The sequence below is a fragment of the Microcaecilia unicolor genome, chromosome 3 (genome assembly GCF_901765095.1).
Source record: "Microcaecilia unicolor chromosome 3, aMicUni1.1, whole genome shotgun sequence".
Lineage (NCBI taxonomy): Eukaryota > Metazoa > Chordata > Amphibia > Gymnophiona > Siphonopidae > Microcaecilia > Microcaecilia unicolor.
This window is the reverse complement of record NC_044033.1, coordinates 82,733,730-82,750,428: the sequence shown is the minus strand read 5'-3', so window position 1 is coordinate 82,750,428 and position 16,699 is coordinate 82,733,730. Positions and strand designations below refer to the sequence as shown.

The following is a 16,699-nucleotide window of genomic DNA, read 5'->3' as shown; positions in this document are numbered from 1 at the left end:
CTATAGAGTTCTTTTCAGGCAGTACATCTACCATACCACAATACTGTACATGTGGTACAGACAGATCTATATAGACTTTGGCCCTTCTCCTTTCCTTTGGAAAAACTGACAGCTGAAAGTAGAACACAATAGGGCATTTTCAAAAGAGAAGGGCGCCCATCTTCCGACACAAATCGGGAGATGGGCGTCCTTCTCTCAGGGTCGCCCAAATCGGCATAATCAAAAGCCAATTTTGGGCGCCCTAAACTGCAGAATGTTGTGGGGATGACAAAGTTCACGGAGGCGAGTTGGAGGCGTAGCGAAGGCGGGACTGGGGCGTGCTTAAGAGATGGGCGTCCTCGGCTGATATTGGAAAAAAGAAAGGCATCCCTGACAAGCATTTGGTTGACTTGGTCCATTTTGTTTCACAACCAAGCCTCAAAAAGGTGCCCAAACTGACCAGATGACCACTGGAGGGAATCGGGGATGACCTCCCCTTACTCCCCCAGTGGTCACCAACCCCCTCCCACTCTTTAAAAAAAAAAAAATTAAAATGTTTTTTTTTTTTGCCAGCCTCAAATGTCATACCCAGCTCCATGACAGCAGTATGCAGTTCCCTGGAGAAGTTTTATTGGGTGCAGTGCACTTCAAGCAGGCGGACCCAGGCCCACCCCACCCCCCCCTACATGTTACACTTGTGCTGGTAAATGTAAGCCCTTCCAAACCCACCAGAAACCCACTATACCCACATGTAGGTGCCTCCCTTCACCCCTTAGGGCTATGGTAGTGGTGTACAGTTGTGGGGAGTGAGGTGTTTTTTTTTGGGGGGGGGGGGTTGGGGGGCTCAGCACCAAAGGTAAGGGAGCTATGCACCAGGGAGCAATTTCTGAAGTCCACTGCAGTGCCCCCTAGGATGCCCGGTTGGTGTCCTGGCATGTGAGGAGGACCAGTGCACTACGAATGCTGGTTCTCCCGTGACCAAATGCCTTGGATTTGGTCATTTTTGAGATGGGCGTCCTCGGTCTCCATTATGGCCGAAAACCGGGGATGTCCATCTCTAAGATCGACCATCTCAACATTTAGGCCGACCATCTCTAAGGTCGACCTAAATGTTGAGATTTGGGCGTCCCCGACCGTATTATCGAAATGAAAGATGAACGCCCATCTTGTTTCGATAATACAGGTTTCCCCGCCCCTTTGACAGAACGCCCTTAGAGATGGTCGTCCCCATTCGATTATGCCCCTCAATGTTGTATAACTCCCCACCACCACCACTTCACTGTCAAACTTTGTGGTGTATGCAGTGGCAGAGCACAGTTTCTCTGTGATTCAGGGACAGTAGAATGACTTTTTGTTTGGGGGTTCCCTAGTTTCACCCCCCCCCCCCCAATCATCTCTCCTTCTCTTATCTACTATCCCATAGTTCCCCCTCACCCATGGCATCCAGCATTTTGCTCCTTCCCTATCTTTTAACCTTCCCCCATCTCATTGTGTCCAGCATTTCTCTCTTTTCCTACCGCACCCCACCCCCATGGTGTCCAGCATCTCTTCCCTTCACTACCTCTCCACCCCCCCTCCCCCTTGGTGTATAGAATTTCTCTCCTCCCCCTCCTCACCTCTTCAGCATCCATCTCCTTTCTTCAACCCCCTCCCCACCATGACGTGTTTATTTCCTTACCTCCCTCTCCCAGGATGGCGATGCTACAATCACAGAACAGGCATCAACTCTGACCAGCATGGGGCCTTCAACATGTGCAGATGCTCAAGGCATACCAAACTTGGCTGACCTCCAGAATCCATTTCCTTTATTTCTGTACCTGATCTGCTGAGCATCTTTGGCTAAAATTATATGCCCGTTCTGACTTCATACATTTCAAATTCTTGCTGACTTTTTTCCAATCTGCTCCTGCATTTGTCCATTTGATAAACTCTTGCCTCCAACCCTCACTGCCACACTGAATTCTCTCCTCAAAGTGCCTCCACTCCCACCCCCTTCTTCACTTTCTGCCCAAACTATGGCCCAGTACTTCCATGACAAGGTTCATAGGTTAATCTTGAGTTCTCAACTCTGGAGTGGGATGACAGAAAGGATGGAATGGATTAGGAATATGAGAGGTGCTGGAATTGGGTTAGGAGAAGGAAGATGCTGGCTTAGGGGAGAGTGAAAGAGAAAGATGCTGGATGGGTTGAGGGTGAGTGAGGGTGGGAAGAATAGGGACACAGAAAATAGATGACAAAGGAGGATGCTGGACCCTGTGGGGAGTAGGATGACAGGGCAAATACTGGGCACAAGAGGGGCAGCAGGAAGACAGAAGGGAGATGCTGGACCTGGGGTGGGGAGTAGAAAGTCAGAGGGGAAATTTTGGACCCTTGGAGGGAGAGCAGAGCTTGTGATAAACTATCCAAAGTCCTCTCTCACGCCTATACAAAGATTGGAATTCATTGGAGCCCTGCTAGTCATGGCTCCGGCCCAACTCTTTCTCCCAAACCAGTGTGCTGATGCATTGATTGACACTGCACTCCAGATTCTGCAGGTCACAGTTCTGCAGATTTTGAGGTAGTTAGACCATACCTATTGCACATCTCCATTTGAGACCAGCCAGTGAACCCAAACTTCCCAATTGTCTCTGGCCACAGGGAATGTAGCAGATCTCCGGTTACTCCATCTTATGAGTGTCACGTTTGTGACCGTTTCCTTGTCTGTGCTCACCTCGCCCTCTAGTGGCCAGACCTGGTGGCTGCAATGGACTGTCTGTTTACTGTCACCCGTTCCAGACTTCAGTCCAGATCTTCCGGGCTGCCAGAATTGCTTTCCTTGTTTGTACCTGAACAGCACCCGTAGATGCCTTGTGATTGCTGCAGCTGAGCTTTAGCAGCTGATGAGCTTTATTAATCACCTAGAAACTTCTGTGTTTGCCTTTGCACAGTGGCGTTCCTAGGGGGGGGTGGGTGCAGTCCACTCCGGGTGCACGCCGCGCGCGCGCCTGTCCGTCGTTCATTCCATGCTCCCTCTGCCCCGGAACAAATTACTTCCTGTTCCGGGGCAGAGGGAGCATGGAACAAACGACGGACAGGCACGTGCCCCCCCCCCCCCCCCCAGTGGCTTGCACCCGGGCGGGGGGTGTCCTTTCGCTGGGGGGGGGGTCGCACTGCACCCGGGGGGCGGGGCGCATCGGCGATCCGCCCTGGGTGTCAGCCCCCCTAGGAACGCCACTGCCTTTGCATCGTCTAAGGTCCCTGGTATGTGGGTGTGCTCTGTGCACTTCTGCCTAGTCCAGTTTTATTCTGAGTTTTTGCCTGGTTCTTGTTTGTTTGTGTGTAGTTAGCTTTGGTTTTATTGTTTAGTTCCTAGTCTTGTTTCTGGTCTGCATTTCCTTTTCTTGTGTCTGTGTTCTTTATTAGTGGCTGCTTGGCAGCTTTTAGTCCTGACTCCCTCCTGCCTGTGTTTCTGTCTTAGTGGCTGCCTGGCAGCTTGTAGTCTTGACTCTATTGTGTGTTTCCTGCGGGTATCCAGTTCCCGCACAGTCTGGTAAATCCTGCCGGCCACCTGCACCCAAGGGCTCAACTCCTGGGGAAAGGTGATCAAGTGCAGGTGAAGCCTTGCTCCAGTCCTGTGTTCCAGTCCAAGTGTTCTTGTCCAGTGTGTTCCTGCTTTGCTTATCCCTGTCTGCAGTCCTTGCTTTGTGGGTGTGTTAGCCAAGTGCTTGTTGGGGTGGTTTTGCCTGCTGCTCCTTGGCAGCGGTCCAAGGGCTCACAAACCTAGTTGCTGCTTTGAGACCTGACAATGAATCACTCTTGTGGTGGACCAGTTGAACGAATTTGATGAAGGGACTTCATTCCACATGCTACCACCCCACAAGATTCTAACTATAGATGAATTTGGTGTGGATTTGGGAACTTATGTAGATGGTCTCCTCTCTGAGGGTCAGGGGTCTCACCAGGAGGAACACCCTGATGTCAACTTTCTGGAACTTCGAGCAATCTGAAGCACTCTAAAGGCTTTCAGAGGCCAGCTAATGCACCAATTCATCCTAATTCAACTGGACAATCAAGTTGCAATATTTTATGCCAATAAGCAGGGAGGCACCTCTTGTGTCAGGAAGCAGTTGGGATGTGGTGATGAGCAACCAGCTTTGACAATGTGGTTCAGAGCCACTTAGCTGGTGGGGAAGAGCAAGCGAATAAAAGTTGATTTAAGCCAGCATTTTTTAATTGGTGTGCTGCGGCCGTGGTCAAGAGCTGCATGGGAATGAGTTTTGCAGAAGTTCTGCGTTGATCCCATGGGAATCCCCTCCAGGTCCGCAAGGATGCTGTGGGGATGGAGATAGTTCCTGTGGGACTCTCGTAGGAGTGTATCAGCCTCTCAGTGACCATCTACCTACCCAGGGTCTTCCAAGACATCTAAGTACCACCTCCTCCTCCCTTCAATAATTCAGCACAGCCGCAGTTGCTCTCTGCCCGGGTTGATGCAACAAGGCTCACACTGACACACTCATGGGCCAGCAGCATTAGAGGTCACCTGATCTCCTAGCCATGCGTGTAAGCGAGGACTCAGAGGACTTGCTACACAGTACCAGTTAACCATGTTGTGCCACCAAAGTGGTAAGTGTGAAAATAATGTACCAGCAGTTTAAGATTGAAACCGATGACTATTCCTTGATATATCCTTTCAAACGTTTAGATTTTTGAACTGATCAAAAAGTATATAAAAGAAGGCGAAAACCCCATGAGGTGGTCAAATAAAAGCAACAAAGTCTCAGTCTGGAAGGACAACCAATTTTACTTCATAATTGTAGGTTAAAGTCTGTGGCACAGTTAAAAGGACACAAGAAGACTTGGGGCAGACTGAACTAGGCCCTGCTGTGCCTTCTAGAGTCAATTTGTTAATGATGTGGCAGAAGATTCAAGTTTTAAAACTATTATTATTTGTTGCATTTGTATCCCACATTTTCCCATCTATTTGCAGGCTCAATGTTGCTTACATAGTACTGTGAAGGTGTTCGCCAGCTCCAGTAGAGAAACAAATACAAAGTGATGTTATAGTCGAATAGGGTTCATATGTGACTGACATATTGGAAATCGCAGAGAAGAGTTGTATAGTGTTCATTACAAGCTTTGGTTACTTGCCAGCTTATTTTCGAAAGAGAAAGACGCCGATATTTTGACCCAAATTGGGAGATGGGCGTATTTCTCCCGTGGGCGACCAAATTGTTATAATCAAAAGCCGATTTTGGTCGTCTTCAAATGCACTCCGTCACAGGAACGAACAAAGTTGACGGGGGCGTGTTGGAGGCGTGGTGAAGGCGGGCCCGGGGCGTGGTTATCGGCCGAGGAGAGATGGGCGTCTTTAGCTTATAATCGAAATAAGAAGGGCGTTTTGGACGAGAATTTGGTCCGCTTTATTTGGACCCTTTTTTTTCAGGTCCAAGTCCCAAAAAAGTGCCCCAACTGACCAGATGACCCCAAGAAGGAGTAGGGGATCATCTCCCCTGACTCCCCCAGTGGTCACTAACCCCCTCCCACCAAAAAAAACCTACTTTACAAACTTTTTTCCCAGCCTGTATGCCAGCCTCAAATGCTGAACCCACCTCCATGACAGCAGAATGTGTTCTATCCTGTGACAGCCTTTCCCTGGTTCTGATGTGGCTCTCGGGTGAGTATGACACCTTTTCTGTTAAGGGCACTGCAGAGTCACATCAGCAATGCATTGTGGTGGGTGTAGGGTATTGGGCTCTGTGATTCCACTAGCTTGTGGCAAATGCTCACAATGTTGGTAGTTGGTAGGCTCTACTCCCATGGTGCTTTTCCCCCTGCTTACTGGGTCAGAGTGTGCCCTGTTTTGTTTCCGGTAGTCCATGAGGTAGTGGCCATTTTTGTAAGGCAGTTTTAGATCCCTTTCATGTGTTAGCCACGTTATAGCACTTAGTTCTTACCTTGAATGTTGCTGAAAGAGGGCATTGTGCACCATTCTGCCAGCTCTGACCTACTGCTAATCTCAGTACCAGGGAGACTCTTTGCCAGTGGGGCACAACCTCTGATCTGCAGTTAACTGTGAGTAAACGTGGTTATTCCAATAAAGGACGTTTCGGAGACATTAGTCTTCAGGTGTCAACTGGTGTGCCAAGGTTATACAGCAGCAACAAGTCCTAGAGGCCTGCGTGTATGCAGGTCCCTGGAGCACTTTTAGTGGGTACCGCAGTGCACTTCAGGCAGGTGGACCCAGGCCCATCCCCCCTACCTGTAACACTTGTTCTCCAAGGACAAGCAGGCTGCTTGTTCTCACGACTGGGTCAACGTCCACGGCAGCCCCTCGAAACCGGAAGGAAAAATCTCGCGGGAGGTCCCGCACGTGGGGTACGCCCACCGTGCATGCGTGGCCGTCTTCCCGCCCATGCGTGACTGCTCCCTCAGTTTTTTCGATTTCCGCACTGGAGAGAGACGCGTCTTCGTCCCTCTCCGTGTCAGCCCCGGAAAACCGTTTTGCGGCCTGGTCCGCAATTTCTTTTGATTTTTTTTTATTTTACGTGCGTTCGCACGCCCCCTTTCTTTAAAAAAAACTTTTCCTTTTGTTTCGCCTCGTGTACGAGTTCTTTATTTTGTGGTGTTACTTTTTACCACTACCATCGATGGTTTTGACCTCGCCAACGCGATTTTTCCGTCGATGTCCTCGAAGGTCCCGAGCAGATTCAAGAAGTGTGGTCAGTGCGGCCGGCAGATCTCGCAGACCGATCCTCACGCTTGGTGTCTCCAGTGCCTCGGTCCGGAACATAATTCCAAGGCATGCACCTTGTGTCTCGGCTTGAAAAAGCGGACGCAGGTGGCGAGGCAAATTCTTCGGGACCGTCTTTTTGGAACTTGTGCCGCCCGTCGGCGGCATCGGTGTCAACGGCCGGGTCTTCGGTACCAGTTCCGATGTCAACGTCTTCGGCACTGACTATGGCACCGACCCCAGGAGTACAGGTTCCCTTGGCCCGACGACCTGCCAGTGACGGCGGTGGTGAGCGACCGAGTGTGCAGTCCGCCCCGGCTGCTCTCGCTGCTCAGGGCCATCGGGACCGAACCCTGTGGGATCCGACCCCCAGAGGGTGCGGAGACTCCACCTCCTCCTCGTCCATGCCACAGAGCACCGATGATGGGCATCGAAAGAAAGCTGCAAAGAAGCACCGTCATCGTTAGTCCACGGCGCATGGGACTGGCAGCTCCGGGACGTCGAGAGACTCGATCCCTAAGAAGCGCCAACGCCGGGAGGAGCGCTCCCCCTCTATTGAAGAGGTGTCGATGCGCAGGTCGACGGGTACCCCGGTACCGTCTCCTGGACCCGGGCAGCTTTGAGCACTGACGCCCGCACCGGCCCCCCAGCCTCTCCCGACAGCGGGCCTAGACGAGTGCCTCCGAGCCATTCTCCCAGGGATCCTAGAGGGGCTGATGTGCCAGGCCTTGCCGGCACCAGGGGTGCTTGCGCCCGCGGTGCCGTTGATGGAAGCGCCGGCTGGCTCTGGCCCTGTGATGCGGTCTTCGACACCGGTGCTGCTTGCAGCACCGGTCTCGATCGCCACTCAGGTGGAATCCCCATCGATGGGAGGGAGCTTTGTCCCCGCCGGCGCAGGAGTCCACCTCTCGGTACCATCATCAAGGACGTGGTTCCTCGGGGTCGAGACGGGCCCAGTTGCGGTCTGAGCTCAGAGAGCTCATGTCCGACACCGAGGAGGAGGCCTCTTGGGGGGAGAAGGAAGACCCCAGATATTTCTCCTCCGAGGAGTCTGCGGGTCTTCCCTCCGACCCCACGCCTTCACAGGAGAGGAAGCTCTCGCCTCCAGAGAGCCTCTCCTTCGCCTCTTTTGTCTGGGACATGTCTATTAGCATTCCCTTCCCAGTGGTCACCATGGATGAGCCGAGGGCGGAGATGCTCGAAGTCCTCAACTATCCATCACCACCTAGAGAGTCTTCCACGGTAGCGTTGTACAATGTCCTCAAGGAGACACTGCTTCAGAACTGGTTGAAGCCCTTATCTAATCCCACCATCCTTAAGAAAACGGAGTCCCAATACAGAGTCCACACAGACCCGGAGTTGATGCGGCTTCAGCTGCCACATGACTCAGCGGTTGTGGACTCTGCTCTCAAACGGGCAAGGAATTCGAGGGATACCGCCTCGGCGCCCCCAGGGTGGGAGTCTCGCACTTTGGACTCGTTTGGGAGGAAGGCCTACCATTCTTCCACGCTCGTGACCAGAATCCAGTCATACTTAGCTCTACACGAGCATCCACATGTGGAACAATGTGCGGCAACTGGCGGACCTAGTTGACAAGCTCCCCCCGGAGCAGTCCAGGCCTTTTCAGGAGGTGGTCAGGCAGCTGAAGGCGTGCAGAAAATTCCTGTCCAGGGGTATTTGACACCTGTGTTGTGGCATCCAGAGCCGCGGCCCAGGGTATAGTGATGCGCAGGCTCTCATGGCTGCGTGCCTCTGACCTGGACAACCGGACCCAGCAATGGCTGGCGGATGTCCCTTGCTGGGGGATTAACATTTTTGGCGAGAAGGTCGAGCAGTTGGTGGACCAACTAAACGAGCGGGAAACCGCTCTTGACAAGCTCTCATCAGGCGCCTTCAGCATCCACCTCCACAGGTGGACGTTTTTCCTGGGCCAGGCAGGCTGCACCTTACGCTTACAGCAAGCGTAGGTACAACCAGCCAGCCCAAAGGCCTCCTCAGGCACAGGGACAGTCCCAGCGTGCTCGTTCCTGTCAACAGCGTGCGCCTAAGCAGCCCCCTGCGGCTCCGCAGCAAAAGCCGGGGACGGGCTTTTGACTGGATCCATGGGAACATAGCCGCCATCAAAGTAGCCGTGCCGGACGGCCTGCCGGTCGGGGGGAGGTTGACAGTTTTTCACCAAAGGTGGCCTCTCATAACCTCCGACCAGTGAGTTCTCCATATAGTGCGGTGCGGATACACCCTGAATTTGGTCTCCACCCCACCAAATTCTCCACCAGGAGCTCAATCCTTCAGGTACTTGCAGAGGAACTCTCCGCCCTTCTCAGCGCCAATGCAGTCGAGCCCGTGCCACCCAGGCAGGAGGGGCAGGGATTCTATTCCAGGTACTTCCTTGTGGAAAAGAAAACAGGGGGGATGCGCCCCATCCTAGACCTGAGAGGCCTGAACAAATATCTGGTACGAGAGAAGTTCAGGATGCTTTCCTTAGGCACCCTTCTCCCCATGATTCAGAAAGATGATTGGCTATGTTCCCTGCATTTAAAGGATGCCTATACTCACATCCCGATACTGCCAGCTCACAGACAGTATCTACGATTTCGTCTAGGGACACGTCACTTCCAGTATTGTGTGCTGCCCTTTGGGCTCGCCTCTGCACCACGGGTTTTCACGAAGTGTCTCGTGGTGGTTGTGGCGTACCTGCGCAAGCTGGGGGTGCACATGTTCCCGTATCTCGACGAATGGCTGGTGAAGAGCACCTCAGAGGCGGGAGCTCTTTGGTCCATGCAGTGCACTATTCAACTACTGGAGCTGCTGGGGTTTGTAATAAATTACCCGAAGTCCCATCTCCAGCCAGTCCAATCTCTGGAATTCATAGGAGCTCTGCTGAATTCACAGACGGCTCAGGCCTATCTTCCCGAGGCGAGGGCTCAGAACCTTCTGACCCTCGCCTCCCAGGCCAGAGCGTCCCAGCAGATCACAGCTCGGCAGATGTAGAGACTCCTGGGCCATATGGCCTTTACAGTCCATGTGACTCCCATGGCTCGTCTTCACATGAGATCAGCTCAATGGACCCTAGCTTCCCAGTGGTGCCAGGCCACAGGGAATCTAGAAGATGCTATCTGCCTGCCCATCAGTTGTCGCAATCGCTGAGCTGGTGGACGATTCGGACCAATTTAACCCTGGGACGCCCGTTCCAAATTCCTCAGCCGCAAAAAGTGCTGTCAACGGATGCATCTCTCCTGGGGTGGGGAGCTCATGTCGATGGGCTCCACACCCAAGGGGTGTGGTCCCTCCAGGAAGAAGGTCTTCAGATCAATCTCTTGGAGCTCCAAGCAGACTGGAACCTGCTGAAGGCCTTCAGGGATCGGCTGTCCTCCCAAATTATCCAAATCCGGACAGACAATCAGGTTGCAATATATTACATCAACAAGCAGGGGGGCACCGGATCTCGCCCCCTGTGTCAGGAGGCCGTCAGGATGTGGCGATGGGCAGGCCAGCACGGCATGCTTCTCCAAGCCACGTACCTGGCAGGCGTAAACAACAGTCTGGCCGACAGGCTGAGCAGACTCATGCAACCGCACAAGTGATCGCTCCATTCCAGGGTGGTACGCAAGATCGTCCGAGAGTGGGGCACTCCCTCGGTGGACCTTTTCCCCTCCCAGACCAATTGCAAGCTGCCTCAGTTCTGTTCCAGACTTCAGGCACACGGCAGACTAGTGTCGGATGCTTTTCTCCTCCATTGGGGGAAGGGCCTCCTGTATGCATATCCTCCCATACCTTTGGTGGGGAAGACCTTACTGAAGCTCAAGCAAGACCGCGGCACCATGATTCTGATTGCGCCCTTTTGGCCCCGTCAGATCTGGTTCCCTCTTCTTCTGGAGTTGTCCTCCGAAGAACCGTGGAGGTTGGAGTGTTTTACAACCCTCAACTCGCAGAACGACGGAGCGCTTCTGCACCCCAACCTTCAGTCTCTGGCTCTCACAGCCTGGATGTTGAGGGCGTAGATTTTGCTTCATTGGGTCTGTCTGAGGGAGTCTCCTGTGTCTTGCTTGCCTCTAGGAAGGATTCCAGTAAGAAGAGTTACTTTTTTAAGTGGAGGAGGTTTGTCGTTTGGTGTGAGAGCAAGGCCCTAGAACCTCGTTCTTGTCCTGCACAGCCCCTGCTTGAATACCTTCTACACTTATCAGAGTCGGGTCTCAAGACCAACTCAGTAAGGAATCACCTTAGTGCAATTAGTGCTTACCATCATCGTGTAGAGGGAAAAGCCATCTCTGGAGAGCCTTTAGTCGTTCGATTCATGACAGGCTTGCTTTTCTCAAAGCTCCCTGTCAAGCCTCCTGCAGTGTCATGGGATCTCAACGTTGTCCTCATCCAGCTGATGAAAGCTCCTTTTGAGCCACTGAATTCCTGCCATCTGAAGTACTTGACCTGGAAGGTCATTTTCTTGGTGGCAGTTTCTTCAGCTCTTAGAGTCAGTGAGCTTCAAGCCCTGGTAGCTCATGCTCCTTATACTAAATTTCATCATAACAGAGTAGTTCTCCGCACTCACCCTAAGTTCCTGCCAAAGGTGGTGTCGGAGTTCCATCTTAACCAGTCAATTGTCGTGCCAACATTCTTTCCCAGACCTCATACCCGCCCTGCTGAACGTCACTTGCACACATTGGACTGCAAGAGAGCATTGGCCTTCTACCTGGAGCGGACACAGCCCCACAGCCAGTCCGCCCAATTGTTTGTTTCTTTCGACCCCAATAGGAAGGGGGTCGCTTTCGGGAAATGCACCATCTCCAATTGGCTAGCAGATTGCATTTCCTTCACTTACGCCCAGGCTGGGCTGACTCTTGAGGGTCATGTCACGGCTCATAGTGTTCGAGCCATGGCAGCGTCAGTGGCCCACTTGAAGTCAGCCAGTATTAAATAGATTTGCAAGGCTGCAACGTGGTCATCTGTCCACACATTCACATCACATTACTGCCTCCAGCAGGATACCCGACGCAACAGTCGGTTCGGGCAGTCGGTGCTGCAGAATCTGTTTGGGGTTTGAATCCAACTCCACCCTCCTGGACCCGGTTTTATTCTGTTCAGGCTGCACTCTCTGTTAGTTGTTCTTCGTAGGTCAATTTCTGTTATGTCCTCGCCGTTGCAAGGCCCAATTGACCCTGTTTGTTGTTTTGAGTGAGCCTGGGAGCTAGGGATACCCCAGTCATGAGAACAAGCAGCCTGCATGTCGTCGGAGAAAGCGAATGATACATACCTGTAGCAGGTGTTCTCCTAGGACAGCAGGTGATTGTTCTCACCTACCCTCCCTCCTCCTCTTTGGAGTTGCGTTTTTTCCTCATTTCTTTGCTTGTCATTTAACTGAGCAGGAGCGGGAGCGCACGGGCGGGAAGACGGCCGCGCATGCGCGGTGGGCGTACCCCGCGTGCGGGATCTCCCGCAAGATTTTTCATTCCGGTTTCGAGGGGCTGCCGTGGACGTCAACCCAGTCGTGAGAACAATCAGCCTGGTGTCCTCGGAGAACACCTGCTACAGGTATTTATCATTCGCTTGCTGGTAAATGGGAGGCCTCCAAAACCTACTGTACCCACATGTACGTGCCCCCTTCACCCCTAAGAGATATGGTAGGGTTGTACATTTTGGGTGGTGGGTTTTGGGGGAGGGGGGTTGGGGGCTCAGCACCCGTGGTAAGGGAGCTATGCATGTGGGAGCGTTTTCTGAAGTCCATCGCACTCACCTCTACGGTGTCCAGTTGGTGTCCTGGCATGTCAGGGGGGCGAGTGTACTACGAATCCTGGCCCCTCCCACGACCAAATGGCTTGGATTAGGACGTTTCTGAGCTGGGCGTTTTTAGTTTCCATTATCGCTAAAAAGAACAAACACCCAGCTCAGAAACGACTAAATCCATGGCATTTTGATCCGTACAAACCATATTTTCAAAACGAAAGATGGACGCCCATTTTTTTCGAAAATACGGTCTGTCCCACCCCTTCACGTACCCGTTCTGGGACATAGACGCCCGCAGAGATGGGCGTTCACGTTCGATTATGCCCCTCATTGTGTCACAGGGTTCAGGGAACAGGGTATAGAAACTAGTTAATAAAGTTTGGGGATATCCTCAAAACCCTGACTGTCTGAGTTGAAAACCCCTGCTCTAGAGAAAGTTTCAGTTTAAAACTATAGAGAAAACGGTTGTACTCTATGGAAACTAGTTAATAATGCTTGCTTCTGCCTTTTTCATTTTTTTCCAAGACTGAACTAGGCCTTGCTCTGCCTTCTAGAGTCTTATCTGTTAATGCTGTGGCAGAAAATTCAGGTTTTGAAACTATGGGGAATAGGGTATGATGACTAGTTAATAAAGTTTACTTTTTTTTTTTTATTCTGTGTTTATTAGTAACCTACAATTTGTCTTTTAAACCCAATCTTTAAGTTACAGAGCAAAATAATGTGACTTACCCAGAGAAATGTACTCTTTTCTCAGAACTTCTCAGAAATGCCAGAATTCCACCATCTGGAACTAATACATAATTTCTTCATTTTACCTTCTCTTTACTATAATCCCCAATATTCTCATACCCCCAAATCTGAGTTTCATTCTGCTCTAATACTTTTGCCTATTTCCCTGATTCTTGAAAATCTGACCCTTGATGCTTTAATTAAAAAAAAAAAAAAAAAAAAGTAGAACTCATGGAAAATTACAAATACGTTAAAAGATGTGGGAAAACATGGTAAAATCCCTCTCTGAATAATGAAGGGTCAATATTCACCATGGTTTTTGTGGGCAAAGAGGCTCCTGCTCATTTAAAACATGATGAGCAGGCCATGAGTCAATTAAGCAGCCCTTTGACAGTGACTCAGTGAACCTGTTATTTGGGTAATGAACTACGAAAGTATATTTTGAATCATGTTCTCTATTGTGTGTTGCATTATGAATGAATATTTTTTTTTATTTCATAATGCTCATAATTTTTAGTGGCGATTTCTCCTTGTAGAATTATCCTATATAATAATTTGTACCTCCAACGTTCCATGTCTGGCTGCCTGGGTTCGTAACATCTCCTGACATCAGCCAGCCTCCAGCGTTCCATTCCCCCTCACTGTCCCACCCTCGCGTCAAGACGTAATGACTTCAGAGGGCAGAACAGTGAGAGGGAAAGGAACGCTGGAGGTGAGCTGACGTCAGGAGGGATGTTACGAACGGAAGCCAGCACCAGCAAGCCAGAGAACATTCAGGTAAAAATTGAGGGGAGGAGAGAATCACGAGACATCGAGGGAGGGAGGATGGGGATGGCAGGGTAGAGGAGAATTGATGGATGGGATAGGAGGACAGTAGAGGAAAGAATCGTGGGACAAGGATGGGAGGGTAGGGAAGAGAAGAATCGCTGGACATGGAGGGGAGGGCAGGGGAGAGAGAAAAAAAAGCTTACAAGACAGCCTTCCTAGGGCCCATTTCATTGTTGAGGAAACGGGCATGGTTCCACTCGTATGAAATAAATTAGTACATATTTTTTACACAAAATCTGGTCCTGTGCATAATGAGGACAATTTTCTGAAGGATTTTTTGTTTACATATGCCGGTATACTTATGCAAAATGCCTCTTATAACATTACCCCCACATAGAAATATGTACAATGACAAGAACACGCATAATTTTATACAAGTGTAGGTTTGTTTAGGGGTAGAGTTTGGGTGGAGTGCAAGAGGATTCATGATATACTTGTGTATTTTATAAAATATATGCAAGCATTTATACCTGCTCCTGAGCAGACTGGATTAGGAAGCACAGTAGCTAATACTTCCCTCCTCCTCACAGGCTACCTAGAAGAGAGAGGTTAGATTAGAACTCCCCTTCTGCTTTGCCTATGGACTCTGAAGGAAGTGGTGAACCTGTGTTCCAGAATTTACTCCAGAAATTAAGCCCTGGCCATCTTCCTCACTGCTTCTACTCCTCTTGCATTAACCTCAACTCCCTCCTCAGTCCCCCCTCCCCCCACTCTTAAGGTCATCTCTCCAAAGCAAGCTGTGAGGCTAAACCTGAGGGTGGCAGTAGGTTGTGAATGAATGCAGTTACTAAATCCATGTGCACATAGAGGCCAGAGAGTGGACTCTCCTGTTTCTGGGTTCTGTGCAGGAGGCAAGGCCTATAATTATTTGTTAGCTCAGTCTACACACTCACTCACAACCTGCTGTTGCCACCATACCCAGACGTAGCCCGTGCAGTTCTCCCGAGCCATTTCAGGAGAGGTAATCTGGAAGGAGGGTTACCTGTGCAGGCAAAAAACAATGCATGAAGATCCCTGATGAGGAGACATAAGAAGTGAATGGGGGCCCACAAACGTATTTGCCTAGAGCCCAGTACAATATCAATCCAGTGTGCTTGGCCTCAAATATTTTCCCCTTTCTCTCCCACATTACCTGTGGCATATAGAGGACAGAGACTACAATAACTTTCAGTGGCTGAGAGGCCAGATTGCAGCTGTCTTAAGAACCATTTTGGCTGCTACTCTTTTGCCAGCCAGTAAATGCTTCTGTGAACACCCTATTCTGTTCATCCTCTCTTCGGATGCTCTGGGTCCTGATTCTGTGGTGTCTTCATTCCAAACAACGAGAGCCTGGGATAAACACCCAAAAGACAGCCTCTCCAGAGTTTCACAGAAGTACCACTTAGGCATGATCTGTGTATCCAGTTACTCCTCCGTGCCACCAGTCTTATCTAATACTCATTGCCTGAAATGAAGCCTAGCGTGTCTGTAACTGAAGACTAGCACCATGTGATTGGTGTAATGTCTGTAATATTGCTTTCACTTAATAGCTCTTGGTAAATGTGAAGAGGGCCATGATAATGCCTAGATCATCAGGAAGTGAAGGGAATTTAGTAATTGTGTGATGATGAGATTATAAAACAGAAGCTCTTTATCTCATGCTCTTGGAAATTTGTAGAAAGCCCTTTTGTACTCTTACTCTCATAATACATGCCGTTTACATTCTTTTCTCCCATTTATGTATTGGAATTTATTAACCACCTTAAGGGTCACCCAAGATAGTGTATAGAAGGTACAGTTTGACAAAAAGTATACAATTTTGTTAACTGCATAACAATAGTAAAGTGACTAAATAGAAACATAAATGCAAACAATGAGGCAAACTTGGAGACAGGCAAATTGTAACCTCGTAATAGTAATAAATTTATTGACAAATTGTCCTTAACTTTCCAACCACACCTGCATTAATGCCCTCCACCAGTACATCCTCTTTCTTCTGTATGCATTTATGTATTTATTTATTTTGGCTTTCTTTTTTCAGAAAACACGAAAGCTCGGAGCAACAAGTATGCTGAACAGAATGGACTGCAGAAATATGACTACGTCATTCATCCACGGACCACAGGCTTCACATTTGTTGTGCAGCGACTAATAGAAGGTAACAGCTTAGCTCCATTATATACAGTTCAATATCCCACCATCCCAGAATTACCAGCCTTGGGCAACAGCAGTAAGGGTCCAAATATGTGCACTTCAGAAAATCTAATGTATTTAGGGGAATCATCATTTTTAACAAGAGGTACTGTCAACTTCCTTTTTAACTCTTAGTCTAATTGCCTGTGTTTGACTTATTCTTGCTGTACACCGCCATGAGTGAATTCCTTCAAAACGGCGGTAAATAAATGCTAATAATTAAAAGAATTATTTGTTTCTAAACTCCCCTGGGATTCTTTGTACTGCAAATGCGCACAACCCCGGTCTTCACAGGTCACCAGCAGTTTAATGAGTACGAAACACTGAAACTCAGGCATGTTCCCACACCAGATATATGTAAATATTTCTGACATTCAGTGCAGCTCTCGAGGACAAAATTGGGGTCCCTCTGCCATAATAAATTATAGGGTGCCTATTGAGCCATTTGAGACCAGAGAACGGCAGAGTAGAGCTGAGCCATTCTGTCCCATACTAAAATGGGGATCAAAGCAGAAAATCACCACCTAAGGGTGTAGATTTGAAAGTTTTCACATGTGTAAACAT

The 16,699-nt window shown here is 49.9% G+C and overlaps 1 protein-coding gene across 2 annotated transcripts in view; it reads left to right on the top strand.

Annotated features, from left to right (window-relative positions):
* Positions 1–16,699, top strand: part of LCLAT1 (lysocardiolipin acyltransferase 1) — a 536,959-nt gene that overhangs the window by 364,287 nt on the left and 155,973 nt on the right. For both annotated transcript variants that reach the window (XM_030196117.1, XM_030196118.1), the window contains exon 6: positions 15,984–16,100. In XM_030196117.1, the coding sequence (XP_030051977.1) occupies positions 15,984–16,100 (117 nt within the window). The remainder of the gene's footprint in view (positions 1–15,983; positions 16,101–16,699) is intronic.